The sequence below is a fragment of the Orbicella faveolata genome, unplaced genomic scaffold, assembly GCF_042242905.1.
Source record: "Orbicella faveolata isolate gen_17 unplaced genomic scaffold, um_ofav_v1 contig_27, whole genome shotgun sequence".
Taxonomy (NCBI): domain Eukaryota; kingdom Metazoa; phylum Cnidaria; class Anthozoa; order Scleractinia; family Merulinidae; genus Orbicella; species Orbicella faveolata.
This window is the reverse complement of record NW_028301555.1, coordinates 5,671,145-5,693,788: the sequence shown is the minus strand read 5'-3', so window position 1 is coordinate 5,693,788 and position 22,644 is coordinate 5,671,145. Positions and strand designations below refer to the sequence as shown.

The window sequence follows — 22,644 nt, the reverse complement described above, 5'->3', positions numbered from 1 at the left end:
TGTCAACACAGAAGCCTTGAACAAGGTTAAAAACTGAGTAAAATACCTAGAAAACACTAAAAACTCAAAGTGTAGCTAGCTGGGGGTGTCAGTACAAGACACTCTACCCTCCCCCCTGATTTTGGCAGCTGGTGGCCAGCAAACCACCAGCAGATAGGCCAGTGCTTCGGCCATGTGCACGGTCTGGCCTTAACGGAGCCCCCCTGGGTTTAAGGTCGCTAGCTTACAGCCCGAATCCAAGCAAACACCTAGTGCTTTTTGCGAAATCGCTTAGATATATGTATATACTTTTTAACCTTGCCTTGAATGCCTGGTGTGATTGGTGTTTTTAGGTAAAAAAATGTTATAATAGATATAAGCTATTTATTTACTTTTTAACCTTGCCTTAAATGTCTGGTGTGATTGGTGTTTTTAGGTAAAAAAAATGTTATAAGATAGATATAAGCTATTTATATACTATCTAACTTTTTCTTGAATGCCTGGTGTGATTGGTGTTTTTAGGTAAAAAAAAATGTTATAAGATAGATGTAAGCTATTTATATACTTTCTGACTTTCCCTTGAATGCCTGGTGTGAGTGGTGTTTTTAGGTAAAAAATGTCATAATAGATATAAGCTATTTATTTACTTTTTAACCTTGCCTTAAATGCCTGGTGTGATTGGTGTTTTTAGGTAAAAAAAATGTTATAAGATAGATATAAGCTATTTATATACTATCTAACTTTTCCTTGAATGCCTGGTGTGATTGGTGTTTTTAGGTAAAAAAAAATGTTATAAGATAGATGTAAGCTATTTATATACTTTCTGACTTTGCCTTGAATGCCTGGTGTGAGTGGTGTTTTTAGGTAAAAAATGTCATAATAGATATAAGCTATTTATTTACTTTTTAACCTTGCCTTAAATGCCTGGTGTGATTGGTGTTTTTAGGTAAAAAAAATGTTATAAGATAGATATAAGCTATTTATATACTATCTAACTTTTCCTTGAATGCCTGGTGTGATTGGTGTTTTTAGGTAAAAAAAAATGTTATAAGATAGATGTAAGCTATTTATATACTTTCTGACTTTGCCTTGAATGCCTGGTGTGAGTGGTGTTTTTAGGTAAAAAAAAATGTTATAAGATAGATATGTTATTTATATACTGTTTGACTTTGCCTTGAATGCCTGGTGTGATTGGTGTTTTTAGGTAAAAAAAAAATGTTATAAGATAGATATAAGCTATTTATATACTATCTAACTTTTCCTTGAATGCCTGGTGTGATTGGTGTTTTTAGGTAAAAAAAAATGTTATAAGATAGATGTAAGCTATTTATATACTTTCTGACTTTGCCTTGAATGCCTGGTGTGAGTGGTGTTTTTAGGTAAAAAAAAATGTTATAAGATAGATATGTTATTTATATACTGTTTGACTTTGCCTTGAATGCCTGGTGTGATTGGTGTTTTCAGGTAAAAAAATTTTATAAGATAGATATAAGCTATATATATACTTTTTAAGTTTGCCTTGAATGCCTGGTGTGATTGGTGTTTTCAGGTAAAAAAATTTTATAAGATAGATATAAGCTATTTACATACTTTTTAACTTTGCCTTGAATGCCTGGTGTGGTTGGTGTTTTTGGGTAAAAAAATGTTATAAGATAGATATAAGCTATTTACATACTTTTTAACTTTGCCTTGAATGCCTGGTGTGATTGGTGTTTTTAGGTAAAAAAAATGTTATTTAACATTCATTGAGCCTGAGGCAAATAATTGTTTTAGTATATTTTCAGAGCTGAACAAAAGAGAATACGGACTAAAACATAAAACAGGGACCCAATTGCTCGTTAATAAGAAGCTTACATGTAAGCTTACATCGATTGTGAATTAGTTTACTCATCCAGTTCGGCAGTAAAACAAGCAAGCAAAACACTACAAAAAATAAATTCATCCGGTACCTTTGTTTTATCGCTGTTGACTTCATCCACTGTTGTCATGATCGTCTCAAAATGAGTAGCTTTAGTTTGGAGAAAAACAGATTTCGGTCAATCGATCTGACCTGCTGGCAATCAACGTAACCACTGCGTTTACGATTCTTAACTGCCTTTAACACGAGTTCTTGAAAGGATTTTTGGTCCAAGGATGACAGGAGTCATTTTGAAAATTCTCTATCCTTTCAAATATCCTGGACTTAGGGTAATGTCTTCCGAATAGATGAAAAATTAATTCACCAACTGTCCGCCATGTCCACTTGCGAAAAGGTGGCGAGCTTAGCAGCCGGGCCTCAAAAATGTTATATAAACCGCTTCATAGAAGGGATCGCTGAACTAATCAGATTGCTGGAAACTCTTTGTTCAGCTCTGAAATTATACGTTTCCCCTATTCCCTCTAATAGACAACAAATAAAAACACAACTTGTCACTTGTTTCTTACTAACCGAGTTCGAGGTCCGTACTGTAAGTTACGGATCCGTAACTTACAGTACGGACCGAGAGGACGAGGTTAGTAAGATATTTATTATATCTCTACTGTGTGCCTGACGCGCGTTCGTGAACGATTTCTATTCACACGGAACGGCTTCAAATTTCTCACGCACGTCAAAAGCAAAACGAGCCAATTTGAAATTGTTTTTAAGTCGTTAGCACGCTTTACTACACAATTTAGAGTAAAAGAAAGTTTCAAACTTTTACTTGCTATAAAAGTTAAGAACACTTGGTGATAAATCACGGAACAGTTTGGCAACAAAAACAACTTGAAATTTTAGCGGGTCCTACAGGAGAATACGGCCCGCTAAATTGACCAATCACAACGCGCGTACTAACTGAGAGATATAATAGTAAAAGATAGATATAAGCTATTTACATACTTTTTAACCTTGCCTCGAATGGCTGGTGTGATTGGTATTTCTAAGCAGCAAAATGTAATAAGCTTGACATTTTGAAGAAAATAAAGTGTGATGTTTGTTGTATTTTTAAGTATTGAAGCTGCATTTCCTGTATTTAAGGGGACTTACAAGACCTTTTCTCCTTTAGTATGCCATCACACAAAACAGCAGGACGCAGATTTTTAATTTTTGAATTGAAGTTAGTTCATTTGAGCAGCAAAATAGGCCAATCATATCTCAAAACAAATACACATCACTGGTGCCAATCACGAGAAATACCTAGAGACAAAGCGTTCTGGCGCCAAGCGCTGGAAGTAGCTAGTGAGGATGGTTCTGGCCCCAAGGCGGGAAATCGTTATTTAGGAAACGTTCTGGCGCCAAGCGCGAGAATAGTTAGTTAGGAAACGTTCTGGCGCCAAGGGCGGGAAATCGCTTGTAAGTAAACGTTCTGGCGAAAAGCGCGAGAGTCCTTAGTAAGGAAGCTAGCGTTCTGGCGCCAAGCGCGGGAAATGCATGGCTATAGATGAAGCGTTCTGGCGCCAAGCGCGGGAAATCACTTGTAAGGAAACGTTCTGGCGAAAAGCGCGGGAAATCGCTTGTTTGAAAGCGTTTGCTCTGGTTTTGATAGGTTGATTATTTGCTGGGCCAGTAATTGCCCCGGTGAAAATCCTTTAAAGCGCTAATGTTTGTTCACTAAACAGGGGTTATAATTTATTTCTAATGTGCTTCCATACGGCATAGACCATATTCAGAAATGGCTGCCAACTTAAAATTCTTTTGTATGCATTTAAATAAGCCCAACTAACCTCGTTCGAGAGAAAAAATTCGTTAATTATCAACTCAAAAACTAGTTTAGTTGAACTAATTTTAATACTTACAAAATAATTTTCAATTAGCAGCCATTTATAAATTGGGTCTATGGGGTCTCCTTTAAGAAACAAAATCACACATCCACAAACTCGCAACATTTTTCACGATTCTGTGTATTGGAGATAGTTGAGAGATCCGTCATATCTTCGCTACTCTTAGAAAACACCAGCTACCCCTCCCCCCCCCCCCCCCCCCTTCCTCCCGGATTGGGTGCTAGTCCATCGATGGGTTACTTTCCAGTATTCTGTCAGGTTGTCCAAAAAGTTGCTGGTACCTATTTATACACCTGTACGCTGGAGCCACGCCCACTTTTGTCTCCAATAGAGTTTAGTTCAAATTTTTAAAGAGCATTCCCGACCTTTTTTACGTGGGACTTCCCCCCCCCCCCCCCCCACCGGGCCAAGTGACCTTTAAATAACATTTTTTTAAAAATTATATTTCATTTCTTTTCTCCTTCTCCCTTCTTTTTAACAGTCCCTTCTGCGCTTCTCCTTGATTTCTTGCACGTCAACTTTTTTAAGTTGCCTGCTTCGAAATCGTTTAAAGCTTTGCTTTACAAGCAGTACACACTCATTTTACGTCGATGATAAATGACTTTACAAAACAGTCCTAAGGAAATATACAACCTGATTGGTTAAAAATTGTCGTCTTTCTATAACTCGATAGAAATACAGACCTAGCACGAGCTGTTGACGTAATGATGGCGCGAGCAAAGAGAATTTACACTTTGATAATCAAAGTTAACAAGCTGTTTTCCTTTTTTTCGTTCCGGTGTTTTCTAAAAGAAATAGAAAACATGTTCTCCGTGAAAGTTTGGGAGAACTCAAAAAAGCTGTGGCAACAGCTTTTTCGAGAGAGAACGAGAGAACGGCATTTGTGATAGAAGGCTGCTAGATTTATACTAAAACTCGATAGAAACACGTACATGTTTTCTATTTCTTAAGTAATTAACAAATTGAGGTCAGTTTCTCATGCATCTGTCCTGTTATTGATCATAAATTTCGTCATGACGTTGTCAAAGTAGCTGTGGATCCGCACACTTGTCAAATTGTCCGCTCTTGCTCGTTAACGCATCGCATAAATTAATATATAGATTTAGGCCAGCCTAAAAGCGGAGCTCCTGGATCGGGTTGTTCAGAGCCCGATTGAGCTAACACGAAAAGGTAGGATTTTGATTTGAGTTAATAATGTAACTTTGCGGTGAGGTTTTCTGTATATTGTTTGCCCTTCTGTTTTGAGTTTTAATAATCACATAAACTGGGTTCACTTGACATATGTGCAGTATAAAAAGTCAGCACTAAATTCCCTCTGCAACAAGCACTTATATAATCTATTAGGTGTAATAAGGATAGATCAATGACAAACATCTAATCAGTGGATCAAATCTTCAGCCATCTGAAATGACTTCAATTACCTGTCAGAAAAAGTAACAACTCTGTTTAAAAGATCGACAGTTCTACTAGACCTTTGGTCAACGTAAATAAAACAATAATGGGTGTAACATACTGAACTAATAACAAATGGCCTTGTTTTAATTAAAACACTGTCAAGGCATAAAGCAACGAAAGTATCTAGATTGATTGGTAGCCTCCACTTGATGCAATAGATCAGTGTCCACGGCCTGGTTCTAAGGCTTTAAAGCGCTTAGAATTAAAATTATATTGAAAACTTTTATCCGCCCATAGATAACCCGCAGACATCAAAGGCCAATTTATATGCAAAAGTTTCCCCAGCTAAGCTAACTGCTCGACATAATGTAATGTAGTTAAGCCACTAACAAGGGCACACACTTGGAAACAGAAAATGTCTATTCAGCAGAGTTCTCCACTTATGGGATATTAAAAATCTAGTGTCATCACCCTGTGACTGGACAAAAAACCAAGAGTCCACGTAGTACGGGATGTCGCCTGGCATTAGTGGCGTTTTCAATGTCTCCTCACACTGAGCTCAATCTAAATCTAACTCGGGTATCGTGATGTAATCGAGTTTACGTTTCAATACTTCTTTAGAGTGCAGAATTATTTGGCTACTGACATAATCAACAACAGCGGCCGTGATGTAATTCTCAGGGACCATGGAGAGCAACGGTTCGATACGCTGTTTTAAAAGAGCAAGCCCCTTGTCACCACTTTCTTTCACTGTAACATCAGCAACGTCTTTAAGGAAACCTGACGCCTTGTACTCCGGAGAAATTGCTTTGTGAATATTTGGCAAGCTTGAGTTGTCTTCTTTAGTGTAACAAGAAACAACGTCATCAAACCATTCAATAGCAATTTGACGAAGAGGAACCTCCTCGACTTGTTGTTCACAAAGCCCTTTGTGCTCAGACTCGAATTTCTCTTTCATCTCGCAGGTTCTGATGTAGAATTTACGAGCTAACAAATTTAGCTCCCCTTCAAGAGTATTCAGTAACTTCTTAAAGAAAGCTTCAAACGCTTTCCATATTTGGCTCAACCTTTGGTAGCCACCTTCGTCAAGCTCTGTGGTGTTGAGGTCAAAGGTCATAAACCGGCGAGAGCCACGTCCACCCAAAGGACCAAAAGGAAGGTTATCAATGTTCAAAAACATTTTGTTCCAAACTGCAGTCGGGCTTTTTCCAGTAAGGAGGCCTGAGATTATGTAATCCACCACATCTGTCATTTGTAAAGCCCTGATTTGTTGTTTTCTCTTCTTGGCGTCCTCTTGTGTGTACGCCAATTCCAAACCCTTCATCTGATTTAACATGTCTTCCAGGACACATTGGCGCAGTTTGTTGTCGTGATCAGCCACAGTTAGTAGATTTTTTCCTGGTATGAAGAAGTTCGGAATTGTCTCCGTCTTCACACCTTGCAAGGCCAGCTCTAAAGCTTGAATTGTCCTTTGGGCCCTACAATTTTTATCCCAGCGATAGCGGTCCGTTATGAACAGCTCTGAAAGAAGGACGGTCTTCAACAGGTATGATGGAATCAAGGTTGAATCCCATCCCAGTTTCTTCGATATCTCATCTCTCATGACTTTCAGGACTCGGCAGCATGCTTTAAAACCGTCCGGAGAACAGGCCAGAATTTCTTTTTCCGCCATGGAAAACGAAATACGCCAGCTGTCATATCCAGCGGGAACAACGTGGAATCCGCACTTTTGAAGAATTGGATCTATTTCTTGGGAACACGTTGTCAACTCAACGGGGAACTTGGATTTGTGATAATCCAAAGTCAGTGTCAAATCCACTCTTACGATTAGATTTCTATAACTATTGCCGCCTTGCCATTCAATGTAAAGTGTTGTAGCCGGTCCGTGACTTTCCGAGTACATCACAGGTGAACTTTCTTGGCCATCGATATTTCCCAGTAGCCCAGAATACACAGGCCACCATATTTCATTAAACACGTCTTGCCCTACTCGTTTGATGGCCAGTCCTTCAGGTAGTCCGGCGTCACTTAGAGATGCATTGACAAGCTTCTTGAAGAAACGGAAGATCATATGTGGGTTGAAGAAGCCTTCGTCATCTTTGAATTCTTCCCACTCTTGTTCAGCAACGAATAGTTTGACGTAGCCTTCGCCTTTGTCGCATGGACGAAGTAATGGTTTGTCGGTGAGTGAGTCAATTCTGATCATGAAGTCGAATTCATCTGGCTAGCAAACCTTCGTTTCTTCGTAAACACTTCCGCTTTTAATAACAGTGCTCTGAAATCGCTTGTCTCGCTTTTCCACCTCCGCCAGAATGTTGGCCAAGAATTGCTCGAGTTTCTCTCGAATCAATTCGGCTTCGTTTTCATCTTCAAACCTTGCCTTTTTCTCTAAATGTTCCACAATTTTAGCCATGAAGACGCAGTATGACTATTTCGTTTTTCCCTTTTTACCGGAATAAGTCACGTGGCAATTATATCCTTTCCTTCTTAGAACGAGACAACAAAGAGTAATTGTTTCTGTAAGTTTATAGATTTTATATATAAATACGAATATTATACTTTGGAAGTGACTTGACCGAATGAGGAACATTGAAATAAATGTGCAACCAAATAAGACTAGACTAAGCTAGACTATATTAAATGTACTACACAAGAAAATAGAGAGCGAGTAGTAAAAGTTATTCCAGCAATAATTTAGACAGTAGCACTGAATGAACTGACCTTGACGCGAGGGCGGTAAATTAAAATGCAAATTGATCTTTTATTAACGCTGTTCCTTCATATGTATGCGTTATTGAACAAGCGCGAGGTCAAGATGACTGGATATTGGCCAAGTTCGTTTTTGCGTGTTTTTGCTGAGATTGAGGACGCATTTGTAAGGAAAGTCACGCCAAACTGGGCCAGTCTGCCCGAGCGCACCGTAGTATGGAGAGACTAAGAGTATATATGGATCACTCCCCGACATCTCCCCAACCCTCTACCGGTCACAATCCAAGAAAGCGGCATCGAAAACCTGGTCTGTCGAGCGTTACGTTCGAAAATGACGCCTATACTGAAGGGTATCTGAAATAGAGCAATGAATGCCGCACGTCTCCACCAAAATTCCAGCCAAATGGCTTCAACGAACCCCACGTGGGATGTTTGATTTTCCTTGTGTCAATGTATTACAACTGACTTGTAAAAAATGTTGGACAATTTCCGTTGTTTGTGACCCAGGGTCATGTGTTTTGATGGCAGGCATATTCCTTGGCTTCAGATAACAGTGCATTGATCAATTTTTGGAGTTTTGTTGGTGGGATGTTGATAAAGACTTACTTTAAAAAAGTTAGTAACATCTTGTGGTGAAGGTCGGTAACACCGAGTTTGGTTTTGGGAGCGCTTATTAAAATAAAGTTTACTTCGTGTTAAAACGGTTGTGTTCGAACCATTGTTGTTCTTCATGTATGCAGAGTTTTCCGGGAAACTGCTACGTGAGCATATGACTGAAGCAAAATAGTTTCACCTGACACTCTGAATTCTTGTCTGACAATTCAAGCTATATATAGAAGGGAGAGCAGGTATGCGGAATAACCCAAAGACCTTCATTTAGGCAACGTATAACCTTACTACAGTAAGCTTGAGCACTTTTAGCCAGTGAACAACAAGATAGATTAACTATCAACAGATACAGAATGATGTTTTACATGCTTGTTACGATTACGATTAAGACGCTTTTTTCGAACATTTCTTCGAATATTTCCGCCGGTAAATTCAGCATGACTGAGCCATGATTTAATTTAAAAGGTAAAAGGCAGCTCTTGAAGAGCACATTTATGAACAACTGCAAATACTGCTATCACAAGGTACTTTGGTTTACAAACCAGTACTATGATCAAATGACACCGTCGTATTTTTCTTCGCTTATGCATCAGTCTATTCCAGAAGTGCCCATCCCCCGCCCCCGGTCAATCGCGGGGCATTTGTTCACGTTGTCAGTCCCGGGGGTGGGGCATCTGCAATTTTATCGCAGCCCGGGGCTGGGCATTTGCGTACGCCGGGGCGATCCCCGGGCATTTGACACACGTGTTTTCGAAAGTGCCATGGATGAGTTCATCGGGAAAGACGAGGCGTTTGTCGAACAATGACTTGTCCGTCAGATACTAGAGAAACTTGTAGATGTTTTAAAGGTGTGTCTCAATTTTAGATATTTCTTCATCACTTGTAAGCTTATAAATATAAGCGACAAGGTGAACTATGTGACATGTTGCGTGACATATCGTTGCATCGTTATGTCATTTAGTTCCCGTATGTTAGATGGCGTCAGTTCCATGTGGACTTCACTTGAAATAAAGCCTGTGCTTGTGTTTTCTTGCCGGACTTCTGTTGTCCCGTCTTTCTTGAGTTTAGCTGATTGATACATGGTGGCAGCGGTTGAGAATCTGCTCAGAACCGCTGCAAGTCATGCCTGCAACCGGAGTTGAAGCTGACGCCGTTTCTGCACAAACCTTGAGCGCTGCTCAACCGAATCGCCCGCCATTACCACATGTAAAACCTCCTGCTCCACTCAACCTTGCGGACTGTTCGCCGAAAAAGTGGAAATTATGGAAACAAACCTGGATTAACTACGCGGTTGTAGCGAAGATTACCAGCCAAGATGCTCAATATCAAAAAGCCCTTTTTCTCTGTACCATCGGTCAAGGTGCATTGGAGATCTTCAACGCCTTTCGGTACAACACCGGCGAAGACCCCGAAAAGGTCGACACCATAATAGCCAAGTTTGACGAGTACTTCACGGGTGAAGTCAACGAGACGTATGAACGCTTCAAGTTCAACCAAAGAAATCAAGAAGTCGGCGAAAGCTTCGATGCATACCTGATCGCACTACGAAACATGGCTGAAACATGTAACTTTTGCACTTGCCCTCGAATGACTGATTCTCTTCTTCGAGACCGTATTGTTCTCGGCATCAGAAATGGCGATGCCAGAAAAAGGCTCCTTCAAGAACGAAAGCTGGATTTAACGAGATGTATTGATATTTGCCGCACATCTGAAAGTGCCACAACTCAACTGCAGGCAATTGGTGCGAGTGAAAAAGTTGAGGAAGTCCACTGGGTAAACCAATCACGTAGAGCGAATGGCAAACGGAGTGACCCCCCTGAACCATCATCTGACAGGAAAACCACGCAGTCACGAAAGCTCAAGTGCAAATTCTGCTTGCAGACTCATGTTCTGAAAAAAGAATTGTGTCCTGCATGGGGTAAACGGTGCAATGCATGCGGGAAAATGAATCACTGGAAGGGCTCTGTGGTCTGTGAGACGAAAGGAAAGGTGCACCTAGTGAATCAGGCCTGTGACTCCTCTGACTCCGACTCGGATGTGGCCTCTGTAAAGACCCTTAATGCTTTTGTCAATGGTGTTGCATCTAGGAAGGATAAGCCAATCTATTGTGAAATGAACATTAACTCCAGCCCAGTCAAACTGCAAATAGACTGTGGAGCTACTGTCAGCATCATTCCCAGAAATTGCATAGGCAACAGTGAAATTCAGCCATCCAACATTTCCCTCGAAATGTGGAACAAAGCAAAAATGAAAGCACTTGGTACCTGTAAACTCCTCCTAGAGAACCCCAAAACCTCCAAGAAGTACATGTTGAAGTTTGTTGTTGTTGAAGCTGAACTAACCCCACTGCTGAGTCGCAAGGCAGCTGAGAAGATGAAGCTGATCACAGTCAACTATGATAACTTTGAAAGTGTTAATGGAGTAGTTGAAGGCCAGCAAGACGTCTTAAAAGCTTTTCCTGATGTATTCAATGGCGACATTGGCACCTTATCTGGCTCTGTACGTCTGACCATCAAGCCCGATGCAGAGCCGGTACTTCGTCCACCGAAAAGGCTGCCTGTTGAGCTGCGAGACCAGGTTAAGCAGGAGCTTGACAGACTGGTCGGGGTAGGAGTTCTCGCTCCCGTAGATGAACCCACCGACTGGGTAAATCAGATGGCAATTGCAACCAAAAAGGATGGAAGTCTTCGGATCTGCATAGATCCACGATCCCTTAACCTCGCGTTAAAGCGGGAACACTACCAGCTTCCTGTACTGGATGACATCCTCCCTGACCTTGCAAAGGCGAAAGTTTTCAGCAAAGTTGATCTGAGTCATGGTTATTGGCACTGTACCTTGGAAGAAGAGTCCAGTCTGCTTACCACTTTCTCTACCCCATTCGGGAGGTACAGGTGGAGACGTCTTCCCTTTGGACTCTCTGTTAGCTCTGAGATCTTCCAAAAACGACTCCATCAAGCCCTGGAAGGACTGGTGGGTGTTGCCTGTATAGCTGATGACATATTGATCTATGGTGTTGGAGACACCATTGAGGATGCCACGCAGGACCATGACAGAAACCTCACATCACTCTTCCAGCGCTGCGAAGAGAAATCCATCCGCCTCAACAAGGAGAAAGTGACCCTGAGAGTGAAACAACTGGATTTCATGGGGCACCAACTCACTACAGAGGGTCTGAAACCAGATCCAAGTAAGGTAGAAGCTATCCTAAAGCTGCAAACACCAAAGACCAAGGAGGACATTGAAAGACTTAACGGAACTGTTAATTATCTTGCAAAATTCCTTCCAAAGCTTTCCCAAGTAATGGAACCACTCAGAAGACTTACACAAAAGGGAGTCGAATGGTGCTGGGGTGATGCTGAAGACAAAGCTTTCAATGAAGTGAAACAACTAGTCACTTAGGCTCCAATCCTTGCCTACTACAGTCCTGACAAAGAGCTTGTTATACAGTGTGATGCCAGCAGCCTGGGAATTGGTGCCGCACTTATGCAAGAAGGTCGACCACTGGCATACGCTAGCAGAGCACTTAAAGATCCTGAAACCCGTTATGCCACCATAGAAAAGGAGATGCTTGCTATTGTCTTTGCACTGGAGAAGTGGCACCACTTTGCCTTTGGTCGCCGGGTAGTTGTCAGATCGGACCACAAGCCACTTGAAGCCATCACCAAAAAACCGCTTGACAGGGCACCGAAACGTCTACAAGGCATGTTGCTCAGAAGTCTGGCCTATGACATAGAAGTGCAGTATTCTCCGGGTCACACACAGCACTTGGCAGACATGATGAGCCGATCATACCTACCAGCTGATGGCCAAGAAACCTGCAATGAATTTGAAGTTGTCAATGCCGTCCAATTCCTGCCCATTGGACAAGGGAAGTTACAGAAGTTTCGAGTGGAGACTGAACAAGACGACACCTTACAAGCCCTGAAGAGCACCATACTGAAAGGCTGGCCTGAGGACAACTCCAACGTTCCTTCCCAACTGGTCCCCTACTACAGCATGAGAGATGAGCTTAGCATTTATGATGGGCTCGTTTTCAAAGGTGAGCGCCTTGTTGTACCCCAGGGACTTAGGGCCGAAGTAAAGAGAGACATACATGCATCCCATGCTGGTGTTGAAGGCTGTCTCAGGAGGGCACGGGGAAGTGTGTATTGGCCTGGCATGAACTCTGAGCTCAGACACTGGATTTCAACCTGCGAGCCCTGCAGGCTGTTTGAAATCTCGCATGGCAAAGAGACCCTCATGTCCCATGAAGTGCCACAGAGGCCGTGGGAGAAAGTAGCTGTTGATCTATTCTCCCTGAACCAGACAGACTACCTGGTGACAGTGGATTACTATAGTGGCTATTGGGAACTGGACAAGCTGCACCGTGTAGATGCTGAGACTGTGGTGAAGAAACTCAAGGCTCATTTTGCCAGACATGGCAGTCCATGTCAGCTCGTAAGTGACAATGGCGCTCAATTTACAGCTGCAGAATTCAAGAGAATGACAAAGACCTGGGACATTGAGCATAGTGTTACATCCCCCTACAACAGCAAAGCCAATGGCAAGGTAGAGGCAGCTGTCAAATCTGCCAAACGACTGCTTCGCAAGACTGCCAAAGCTGGAGACGATTTCTACTTGGGGCTCCTTGCTGAACGCAACACCCCATCACAAGGCATTGGAAGCAGTCCAGTCCAGAGGCTCATGAATAGAAGAACAAGAACTCTACTGCCTACAACTAGCACCCTGTTGGAGCCAAGGACACTCAACTCGGCTCACGAGAGAGAGAAATTGAAGGAAGTCCAGCAAAGGCAAGCCCGGTATTACAACACCAACGCCCGAGATCTACCCCCTCTGAGCGAGGGTGACACTGTGCGAATGAAGCCGTTTGTACTGGGAAAAAAGGAGTGGAAGAAGGGAGTTGTCGTGGAAAGGCTCGATGAGAGGTCATATGAAGTGGAGACAGGAGATGGGACGTCTTACAGACGAAACAGAGTTTATCTGAAGAGAACCAATGAGCTGCCTCCTGAGGTTACTACTAATTTACCACCACAAGTCTCAAACACTCCTGACACAACCGGTGACTCAACTTGTCAAGGAGAGTCAAGCAGCACCCTGGATACCGGTACTTCCCTTGTTGAACTCAACCGAGAGATAGCTGAGTCGGACTGTGGTGTGATAACAAGGACCCGCTCAGGACGGATTGTAAAAAGACCATCCTATCTCGCAGATTACAATACTTGACTGTCATGCTTCTTGGCCTCAGTTACTGAATCTTGAGTACTGAACACTGAACCTAACTTTAGCATCGCATGTTTGATTAGTTTGTTGAACACTTGTTATGGTTCAATATTATTGAACATTGACATTTGAATACTAAAGAGACTTAATAGAACTTGCTGTGTGGCTACAAGGCCAGGCCCATGATCATTGGACTTTGAAGGGGTTATAGACATTGAACACTTGCCAATGAACATTTATTATGCTAGATTTGCATGGCTCATTATTTTCTTATTTTATTTTATTTCATATTTCATTTTTACTTACTTTTTCTATATTGGGGGAGATGTGACATGTTGCGTGACATATCGTTACATCGTTACGTCATTTAGTTCCCGTATGTTAGATGGCGTCAGTTCCATGTGGACTTCACTTGAAATAAAGCCTGTGCTTGTGTTTTCTTGCCGGACTTCTGTTGTCCCGTCTTTCTTGAGTTTAGCTGATTGATACAAACTATATGTTGTTTATCACAAAACAATCACTGACGTGAACACGACTATTTTGCATTTTGCATTCAAAACTAGCCTAGCATTTTTTAAATTCATGAAAGTGGAGTTAAAATACTTGAGGTTTCCGAATACAAATGATGCGATCTTCAAGACAGATCTTGCGAGCTTAAAATGCAATGCATCATTATTTAAAACGTCTTGATTCTTCACAGAAAAGTAGCCTGCGAAAACAGGCACCTATCATCGCTCGCGGCTGGAGGCACGTCCGCCGCGATCCCAGCTATCCTCTAGCAAACTGTTAAAAAAAAATATAAAGAAATAAATGTAATCAGAATCAACTAACACGTACTGTTGTCCTTGAAGTCTTACCGTTGCATTAAAATACTGAACAGTTGAACGTTTTACTCACTGATTAATAAAAAAAAACTGCAGAGGTGTTGGAAGGCGACGATCCCGGGGGCAGGGCATTTGCCGTCTTTCTTCGTCCCCACCCCGGGGCATTTAGAAAGCTTATGTGTCCCAACCCCGGGGAATTTGCCAATTTATTTTACAAAAATGTTAATGCCCGGGGGATTAACCCGGGGAGGGGGAATGGGCACTGCTGGAATTGACTGACGCATTATAGGAATCGTTTGTGCGAACTTGGAAGTAGACGCTAAAGACAGTCAATTATTCTGATTTAACTGAAAGGTAGGTGCCCAAACTCACACAGTTACGAAATGAACGAATACGATAGAAGGGAGACGTTCTCAAGTACCTAAACCTAACTATTCACTTTGAATTAAAATCAGTAAAACAATCACTGGCCGTTACTTGGAACAACATTTCTGACACCTTAAGATTCTTGAACACAATGTCACATTTTTACAAAGCTGTAATAAAGAACACTTCTCCGTAAAACAGGAGCAGTCACGCTATTTTCCTACAAGTTGATAAAAACAGGAACATTCAATTATCTGCTGGTTGTCATGCAAGCAGAGACTGAATCAAATTGTTGTAAGGTCAAATGTCTTGATAGCAGGCATATTCCTTGGCTTGTATAATAGAGCATATATCAGTTCCTTCAATCAGGAAATTATTACTTTATAATTCAATGAACTTGAGCGCTTCTCGACTCTGTGGATTCACAGAGCGCTGTCCCTTCACCACAATTTACGGTTTAAATGTCGTGAACTTTATAGTGGCCAATAAAAATTTCGGAAAAGGAGTACATCCTGGCGAGGTGTAACCAAATTTTCGAAATATTTTTACTTGAAATTTTCACTTCCTTTTGGAGTTTCCGGAATTCGGTTAAATGGTTCGCAATTCGAAAGTTGAACAATTACGCCGTTACAAAAGTTACGGAACTCTTGATTGAATGTCCGAAAACGTGCCATACCGTAAAATGCCGCTTATAAGTCCCTCCGGTTATATATAGGCTCATCTACCTGTAAACAAAATATTACTTCCCATTATAAGCCCCTCTCTGGTTTAAAATGATATGAACTCGATTTATTATGCCATTTTTTGAAGCTGAACGAGTATGAGGAAAACGTATTTCGATCAACAAGGTAACTCATTGCGAAACGGTTTTTTACATTCCGCTTATTAAACCCTCCGTTTAAAAGCCTATTTAACTTCCCTAACGAAGTTGTGTAAGCGCAGGGCTTATAAGCGCCGGTTTCCCCTTGGAATTCTTGGCTGACAATTAAAGCTATATATAGAAGGGAGAGCAGGTATGCGGAATAACCCAAAGACCTTCATTTAGGCAACGTATAACCTTACTGCAGTAAGCTTGAGCACTTCTAGCCAGTGAACAACAAGATAGATTAATTATCAACAGATACAGAATGATGTTTTGCATACTTGTGATACTTGTGACCATTACGATTAAGACGCTTTTTTCAGTCTGTGACTGGATTAAGACGTTTTACCGTATGCGAAAAAAAGTCTGCAGTGTTTCCAAGTAAGGTTGAAACTTTATTACTAGGCAAAAATCTCACATAGGAAAATTTCGTTTCCCTAGCACTTTAAAGCGCTGAGAATTAAAAACATAATGAAAACAGTTATCCGGCCATACATAACCCGCAGACATCAAAGGCCAAAGTTTCGCAGCCTAACCTAACTGCTCGACATAATGTAGTGTAGCTAAGCCACTTACAAGGGCACACACTTGCAAACAGAAAATGTCTACTTAGCGGAGTTGTCCACTTATGGGATGTTAAAAATCTAGTGTCCTCGCTCTGTGACTGGACAACAAACCAAGAGTCCACGTAATACGGGATGTTTCCTCGTAATTAGTGGCGTTTTCAATGTCTCCTCACACTGAGCTCAATCTAAATCTAACTCGGGTATCGTGATGTAATCGAGTTTACGTTTCAATACTTCTTTAGAGTGCAGAATTAATTGGCTAACATGATCAACAACAGCGGCCATGATGCAATTCTCAGGGACCATGGAGAGCAACGGCTCGATACGCTTTTTTAAAAGAGCAAGCCCCTTGTCACTACCTTCGTTCACTGTAACATCAGCAACGTCTTTAAGGAAACCTGACGCCTTGTACTCCGGAGAAATTGCTTTGTGAATATTTGGCAAGCTTGAGTTGTCTTCTTTAGTGTAACAAGAAACAACGTCATCAAACCATTCAATAGCAATTTGACGAAGAGGAACCTCCTCGACTTGTTGTTCACAAAGCCCTTTGTGCTCAGACTCGAATTTCTCTTTCATCTCGCAGGTTCTGATGTAGAATTTACGAGCTAACAAATTTAGCTCCCCTTCAAGAGTATTCAGTAACTTCTTAAAGAAAGCTTGAAACACTTTCCATATTTGAATCAACCTTCTGTAGCCGCCTTCATCAAGCTCTGTGATGTTGAGGTCATTGATCATAAACCGGCGAGAGCCACGTCTCCCCAAAGGACTAAAAGGAAGGTTATCAATGTTTAAAAACATTTTGTTCCAAACTGCAGTCGGGTTTTTTCCAGTAAGGAGACCTGAGATCATGTAATCTACCAAATCTGTCATTTGTAAAGCCCTGATCTGTTGTTTTATCTTCTTGGCGTCCTTTTGTGTGTACGCCAATTCCAAACCCTTCATCTGATTTAACATGTCTTCCAGGACACATTGGCGCAGTTTGTTGTCGTGATCAGCCACAGTTAGTAGATTTTTTCCTGGTATGAAGAAGTTCGGAATTGTCTCCGTCTTCACACCTTGCAAGGCCAGCTCTAAAGCTTGAATTGTCCTTTGGGCCCTACAATCTTTATCCCAGCGATAGCGGTCCGTTATGAACAGCTCTGAAAGAAGGACAGTCTTCAACAGGTATGATGGAATCAAGGTTGAATGCCATCTCAGTTTCTTCGATATCTCATCTCTCATGACTTTCAGGACTCGGCAGCATGCTTTAAAACCGTCCGGAGAAAAGGCCAGAATTTCTTTTTCCGCCATGGAAAACGAAATACGCCAGCTGTCATATCCAGCGAGAACAACGTGGAATCCGCACTTTTGAAGAATTGGATCTATTTCTTGGGAACACGTTGTCAACTCAACAGGGAGCTTGGATTTGTGATAATCCAAAGTCAGTGTCAAATCCACTATTACGATTGGATTTCTATAACTATTGCCACCTTGCCATTCAATGTAAAGTGTTGTTGCCGGTCCGTGACTTTCCTAGTACATCACAGGTGAACTTTCTTGGCCATCGATATTTCCCAGTAGCCCAGAATACACAGGCCACCATATTTCATTAAACACGTCTTGCCCTACTCGTTTGATGGCCAGTCCTTCAGGTAGCTCGGCGTCACTTAGACATGCATTGACAAGCTTCTTGAAGAAACGGGAGATCATATGTGGGTTGAAGAAGCCTTCATCATCTTTGAATTCTTCCCACTCTTGTTCATCAAGGATTAGTTTGACGTAGCCTTCGCCTTTGTCGCATGGACGAAATAATGGTTTGTCGGTGAGTGAGTCAATTCTGATCATGAAGTCGAATTCATCTGGCTGGCAAACCTTCGTTCCTTGGTAAACACTTCCGCTCTTAATAAGAGTACTCTGAAATCGCTTGTCTCACTTTTCCACCTCCGCCAGAATGTTGGTCAAGAATTGCTCGAGTTTCTCTCGAATCAATTCGGCTTCGTTTTCATCTTGAAACCTTGCCTTTTCCTCAAAACGTTCCACAGTTTCAGCCATGAAGACGCAGTTTGACTATTTCATTTTCCCCTTTTTCACCGGAATGAGTCACGCGCCAAACATTTCTTTCTTTGACTATTTCATTTTGCCCTCTTTCACTAGAATGAGTCACGCGCCAAACAGTTCTTTCTTGGAACAAGAAAACAAAGAGTAACGTTTCTGTAAGTTGATATATTTCATATTGCCCTATGAATATTATACTTTGGAAATGACTTGGCCCAATGAGGAACAATATGATGAAATAAAGGTTTAACCAAGACTAGACTTAACTAGACTATATTAAATGTACTACTCAACAAAATAGATGGCGAGTAGTAAAAATTATTCCAGCATTAATTCAGACAATAACAATCACCTGACCTTGGCGCGAGAGCAATAAATTAAAATGCAAGTTGATCTTTAGTAACGCTGTTAATTCATATATATGAGTTATTAAATTATTGACCGAGAGCGAGGTCAAGAGGGCTGGATATTGGCCAAGTTCTTTTTTGCTTGTTTATGCTGAGACTGAGGACGCATTTGTGAAGCAGTTTAAACCTAAGAAGTGGTAGGTCGTGTGCTATGATGATTTATCAAATTATATCAACGTAAAAGGCATAATGTACCTGCTCTAATTTGTTAGACAGTGCAGAAGTTTTTATATCTTTGTGTTAGCACTAGTCATGTCCCCTCAATATGTCCCCCGGTGTGTGCCGGCCTAAATTGTGTTTGACAATTCATCGACCATCTCTAAGCATAATTTCTTGTATTCTTACTTAAGTACTGTTAAATCTGCGATAGACTAGCATCTCGTCCAGGGGAAGTAGAATTACTCCTAGCCGCTTCATGCTACAGCAACCGGGATAAGCTCCGGCAGCTATGAGCCAGTCGGCTCCAAGGCTTCACTTTACTTATGCCATATTGATGAGCCTCAAGCTTCCCTTACGTTTGGATTAAGCTAACTGTCAAATAGAGGCAGCGATCAACATCTTCCCGAACAAACCCTGGGCATTTGACTACTCGATGCGCTTTTGTGTTGGGAATTTTTCCAAACATTGATGGGGTGGGAAATTTGGCACAGTATGGAAGGGGTAGGGGTCCAAGTTGCCTCTACAGTAAGCTGAAGCATTGTAGAAGAAACCATGAGACAACGCGGATATGTCGTGCATGAAAAACAATACCTTCCAAAGAATGGGGCTGCACAATGTTTGACAGTAAATTCAGGGTCTCACTAGTCTAACTTGCGAAGACTGATTCCTTACAGGCACAGTAGAAGCTGAGATCGTCGTCAGGAGGTGACTTTTTTTTTGTTTTTGTTTTGCTTTGTTTTGTTTTGTTTTGTTTTGTTTTGTTTTTTTTATTCCACTTAAATTCGTGGATACTGAAACGAGCACAACGGAATAAACTGGGTTCACTTGACATATGCACAGTCTAAAGAGTCATCGCTAAATTCGCTCTGCAACAAGGACTTAATCTATCAGCTGTAATAAGGATGGATCAATGACAAACGTGCAATCAGTCAATGGATCAAATTTTCAGCCATCTGAGATGACTTCGATTACCTGTCAGAAACTGTAACAATTCTGTTTAAAAGATACATAGTTCTACTAGACCTTTGGTCAAGGTAAATAAAACAATAATGGGTGTAACATACTGAAGTAATAACAAATCGCCTTGTTTTAATTAAAACACTGTCATGGCATGAAGCAACGAAAGTATCTAGATTGATTGGTAGCCTCCATGCACTAGATGTAACAGATCAATGTCCACGGCCTGTTTCTGAGACTTTAAAGCACTTAGAATTAAAAACGTAATGAAAACTGTTATCCGGCTATAGATAACCCACAGACATCAAAGGCCAATTTACATGCAAAAGGTTCCCCGCCTAACCTAACTGCTCAAGCTAATGTAATATAGCTAAGTCACTTACAAGGGCACACACTTGGAAACAGAAAATGTCTATTCAGCAGAGTTCTCCACTTATGGGATATTAAAAATCTAGTGTCATCACCCTGTGACTGGACAAAAAACCAAGAGTCCACGTAGTACGGGATGTCGCCTGGCATTAGTGGCGTTTTCAATGTCTCCTCACACTGAGCTCAATCTAAATCTAACTCGGGTATCGTGATGTAATCGAGTTTACGTTTCAATACTTCTTTAGAGTGCAGAATTATTTGGCTACTGACATAATCAACAACAGCGGCCGTGATGTAATTCTCATGGACCATGGAGAGCAACGGTTCAATACGCTGTTTTAAAAGAGCAAGCCCTTTGTCACCACCTTCGTTAACTGTAACATCAGCAACGTCTTTAAGGAAACCTGACGCCTTGTACTCCGGAGAAATTGCTTTGTGAATATTTGGCAAGCTTGAGTTGTCTTCTTTAGTGTAACAAGAAACAAGCTCATCAAACCATTCAATAACAATTTGACGAAGAGGAACCTCCTCGACTTGTTGTTCACAAAGCTCTTTGTGCTCAGACTCGAATTTCTCTTTCATCTCGCAGGTTCTGATGTAGAATTTACGAGCTAACAAATTTCGCTCCCCTTCAAGGGTATTCAGTAACTTCTTAAAGAAAGCTTCAAACGCTTTCCATATTTGGCTCAACCTTTGGTAGCCACCTTCATCAAGCTCTGTGGTGTTGAGGTCATTGATCATAAACCGGCGAGAGCCACGTCTCCCCAAAGCTCCAGAAGGAAGGTTATCAATGTTTAAAAACATTTTGTTCCAAACTGCAGTCGGGTTTTTTCCAGTAAGGAGACCTGAGATCATGTAATCTACCAAATCTGTCATTTGTAAAGCCCTGATCTGTTGTTTTATCTTCTTGGCGTCCTTTTGTGTGTACGCCAATTCCAAACCCTTCATCTGATTTAACATGTCTTCCAGGACACATTGGCGCAGTTTGTTGTCGTGATCAGCCACAGTTAGTAGATTTTACCCTGGTATGAAGAAGTTCGGAATTGTCTCCGTCTTCACACCTTGCAAGGCCAGCTCTAAAGCTTGAATTGTCCTTTGGGCCCTACAATCTTTATCCCAGCGATAGCGGTCCGTTATGAACAGCTCTGAAAGAAGGACGGTCTTCAACAGGTATGATGGAATCAAGGTTGAATCCCATCCCAGTTCCTTGGATATCTCATCTCTCATGACTTTCAGGACTCGGTAGCATGCTTTAAAACCGTCCGGAGAAAAGGCCAGAATTTCTTTTTCTGCCATGGAAAACGAAATACGCCAGCTGTCATATCCAGCGAGAACAACGTGGAATCCGCACTTTTGAAGAATTGGATCTATTTCTTGGGAACACGTTGTCAACTCAACAGGGAGCTTGGATTTGTGATAATCCAAAGTCAGTGTCAAATCCACTCTTACGATTAGATTTCTATAACTATTGCCGCCTTGCCATTCAATGTAAAGTGTTGTTGCCGGTCCGTGACTTTCCTAGTACATCACAGGTGAACTTTCTTGGCCATCGATATTTCCCAGTAGCCCAGAATACACAGGCCACCATATTTCATTAAACACGTCTTGCCCTACTCGTTTGATGGCCAGTCCTTCAGGTAGTCCGGCGTCACTTAGAGATGCATTGACAAGCTTCTTGAAGAAACGGGAGATCATATGTGGGTTGAAGAAGCCTTCGTCATCTTTGAATTCTTCCCACTCTTGTTCAGCAACGAATAGTTTGACGTAGCCTTCGCCTTTGTCGCATGGACGAAATAATGGTTTGTCGGTGAGTGAGTCAATTCTGATCATGAAGTCGAATTCATCTGGCTGGCAAACCTTCGTTCCTTCGTAAACACTTCCGCTCTTAATAAGAGTACTCTGAAATCGCTTGTCTCGCTTTTCCACCTCCGCCAGAATGTTGGTCAAGAATTGCTCGAGTTTCTCTCGAATCCATTCGGCTTCGTTTTCATCTTCAAACCTTTGCCTTTTTCTCTAAACGTTCCACAGTTTCAGCCATGAAGACGCAGTCTGACTATTTCATTTTCCCTTTTTTCACCGGAATGAGTCACGCGCCAAAGATACCCTTTCTTTCTTGGAACAAGAAAACAAAAAGTAACATTTCTGTAAGTTGATATATTTTATATTGCCCTATTAATATTATACTTTGAAAGTGACATGGCCTAATGAGGAACATTGAAATAAATGTTCAACCAAATAGGACTAGACTTAACTAGACTACATTAGATGTACTACACAAGAAAATTGAGAGAGAGTAGTAAAAGTTATCCTAGCATTAATTCAGACCGTAGCAAGCACCTGACCTTGACGCGAGAGCAGTAAATTGAAATGGAGATCGATCTTTTAGTAACGCTGTTCCTTCATATGTATTCGTTATTGAACAAGCGCGAGGTCAAAATGCCGGATATTGG

At 41.4% G+C, this 22,644-nt stretch overlaps 2 protein-coding genes and 2 pseudogenes across 2 annotated transcripts; 1 reads left to right on the top strand and 3 right to left on the bottom strand.

Annotated features, from left to right (window-relative positions):
* Window positions 1-4,354: 4,354 nt before the first annotated feature.
* On the bottom strand, window positions 4,355-7,579 carry LOC149107305 (uncharacterized). Its single transcript, XM_089297166.1, has one exon. It carries the CDS (start codon window positions 7,316-7,318, stop codon window positions 5,672-5,674), a length of 1,647 nt encoding a protein of 548 aa, XP_089153292.1. The 5' UTR covers window positions 7,319-7,579; the 3' UTR covers window positions 4,355-5,671.
* A 1,973-nt stretch (window positions 7,580-9,552) lies between these two features.
* LOC149107304 (uncharacterized) lies at window positions 9,553-11,829 on the top strand. Its single transcript, XM_089297125.1, has one exon. The coding sequence runs from the start codon at window positions 9,553-9,555 to the stop codon at window positions 11,827-11,829; it is 2,277 nt and encodes a 758-aa protein (XP_089153251.1).
* A 4,091-nt stretch (window positions 11,830-15,920) lies between these two features.
* LOC149107303 (uncharacterized) lies at window positions 15,921-19,813 on the bottom strand (annotated as a pseudogene).
* A 119-nt stretch (window positions 19,814-19,932) lies between these two features.
* LOC149107302 (uncharacterized) lies at window positions 19,933-22,232 on the bottom strand (annotated as a pseudogene).
* Window positions 22,233-22,644: the final 412 nt, after the last annotated feature.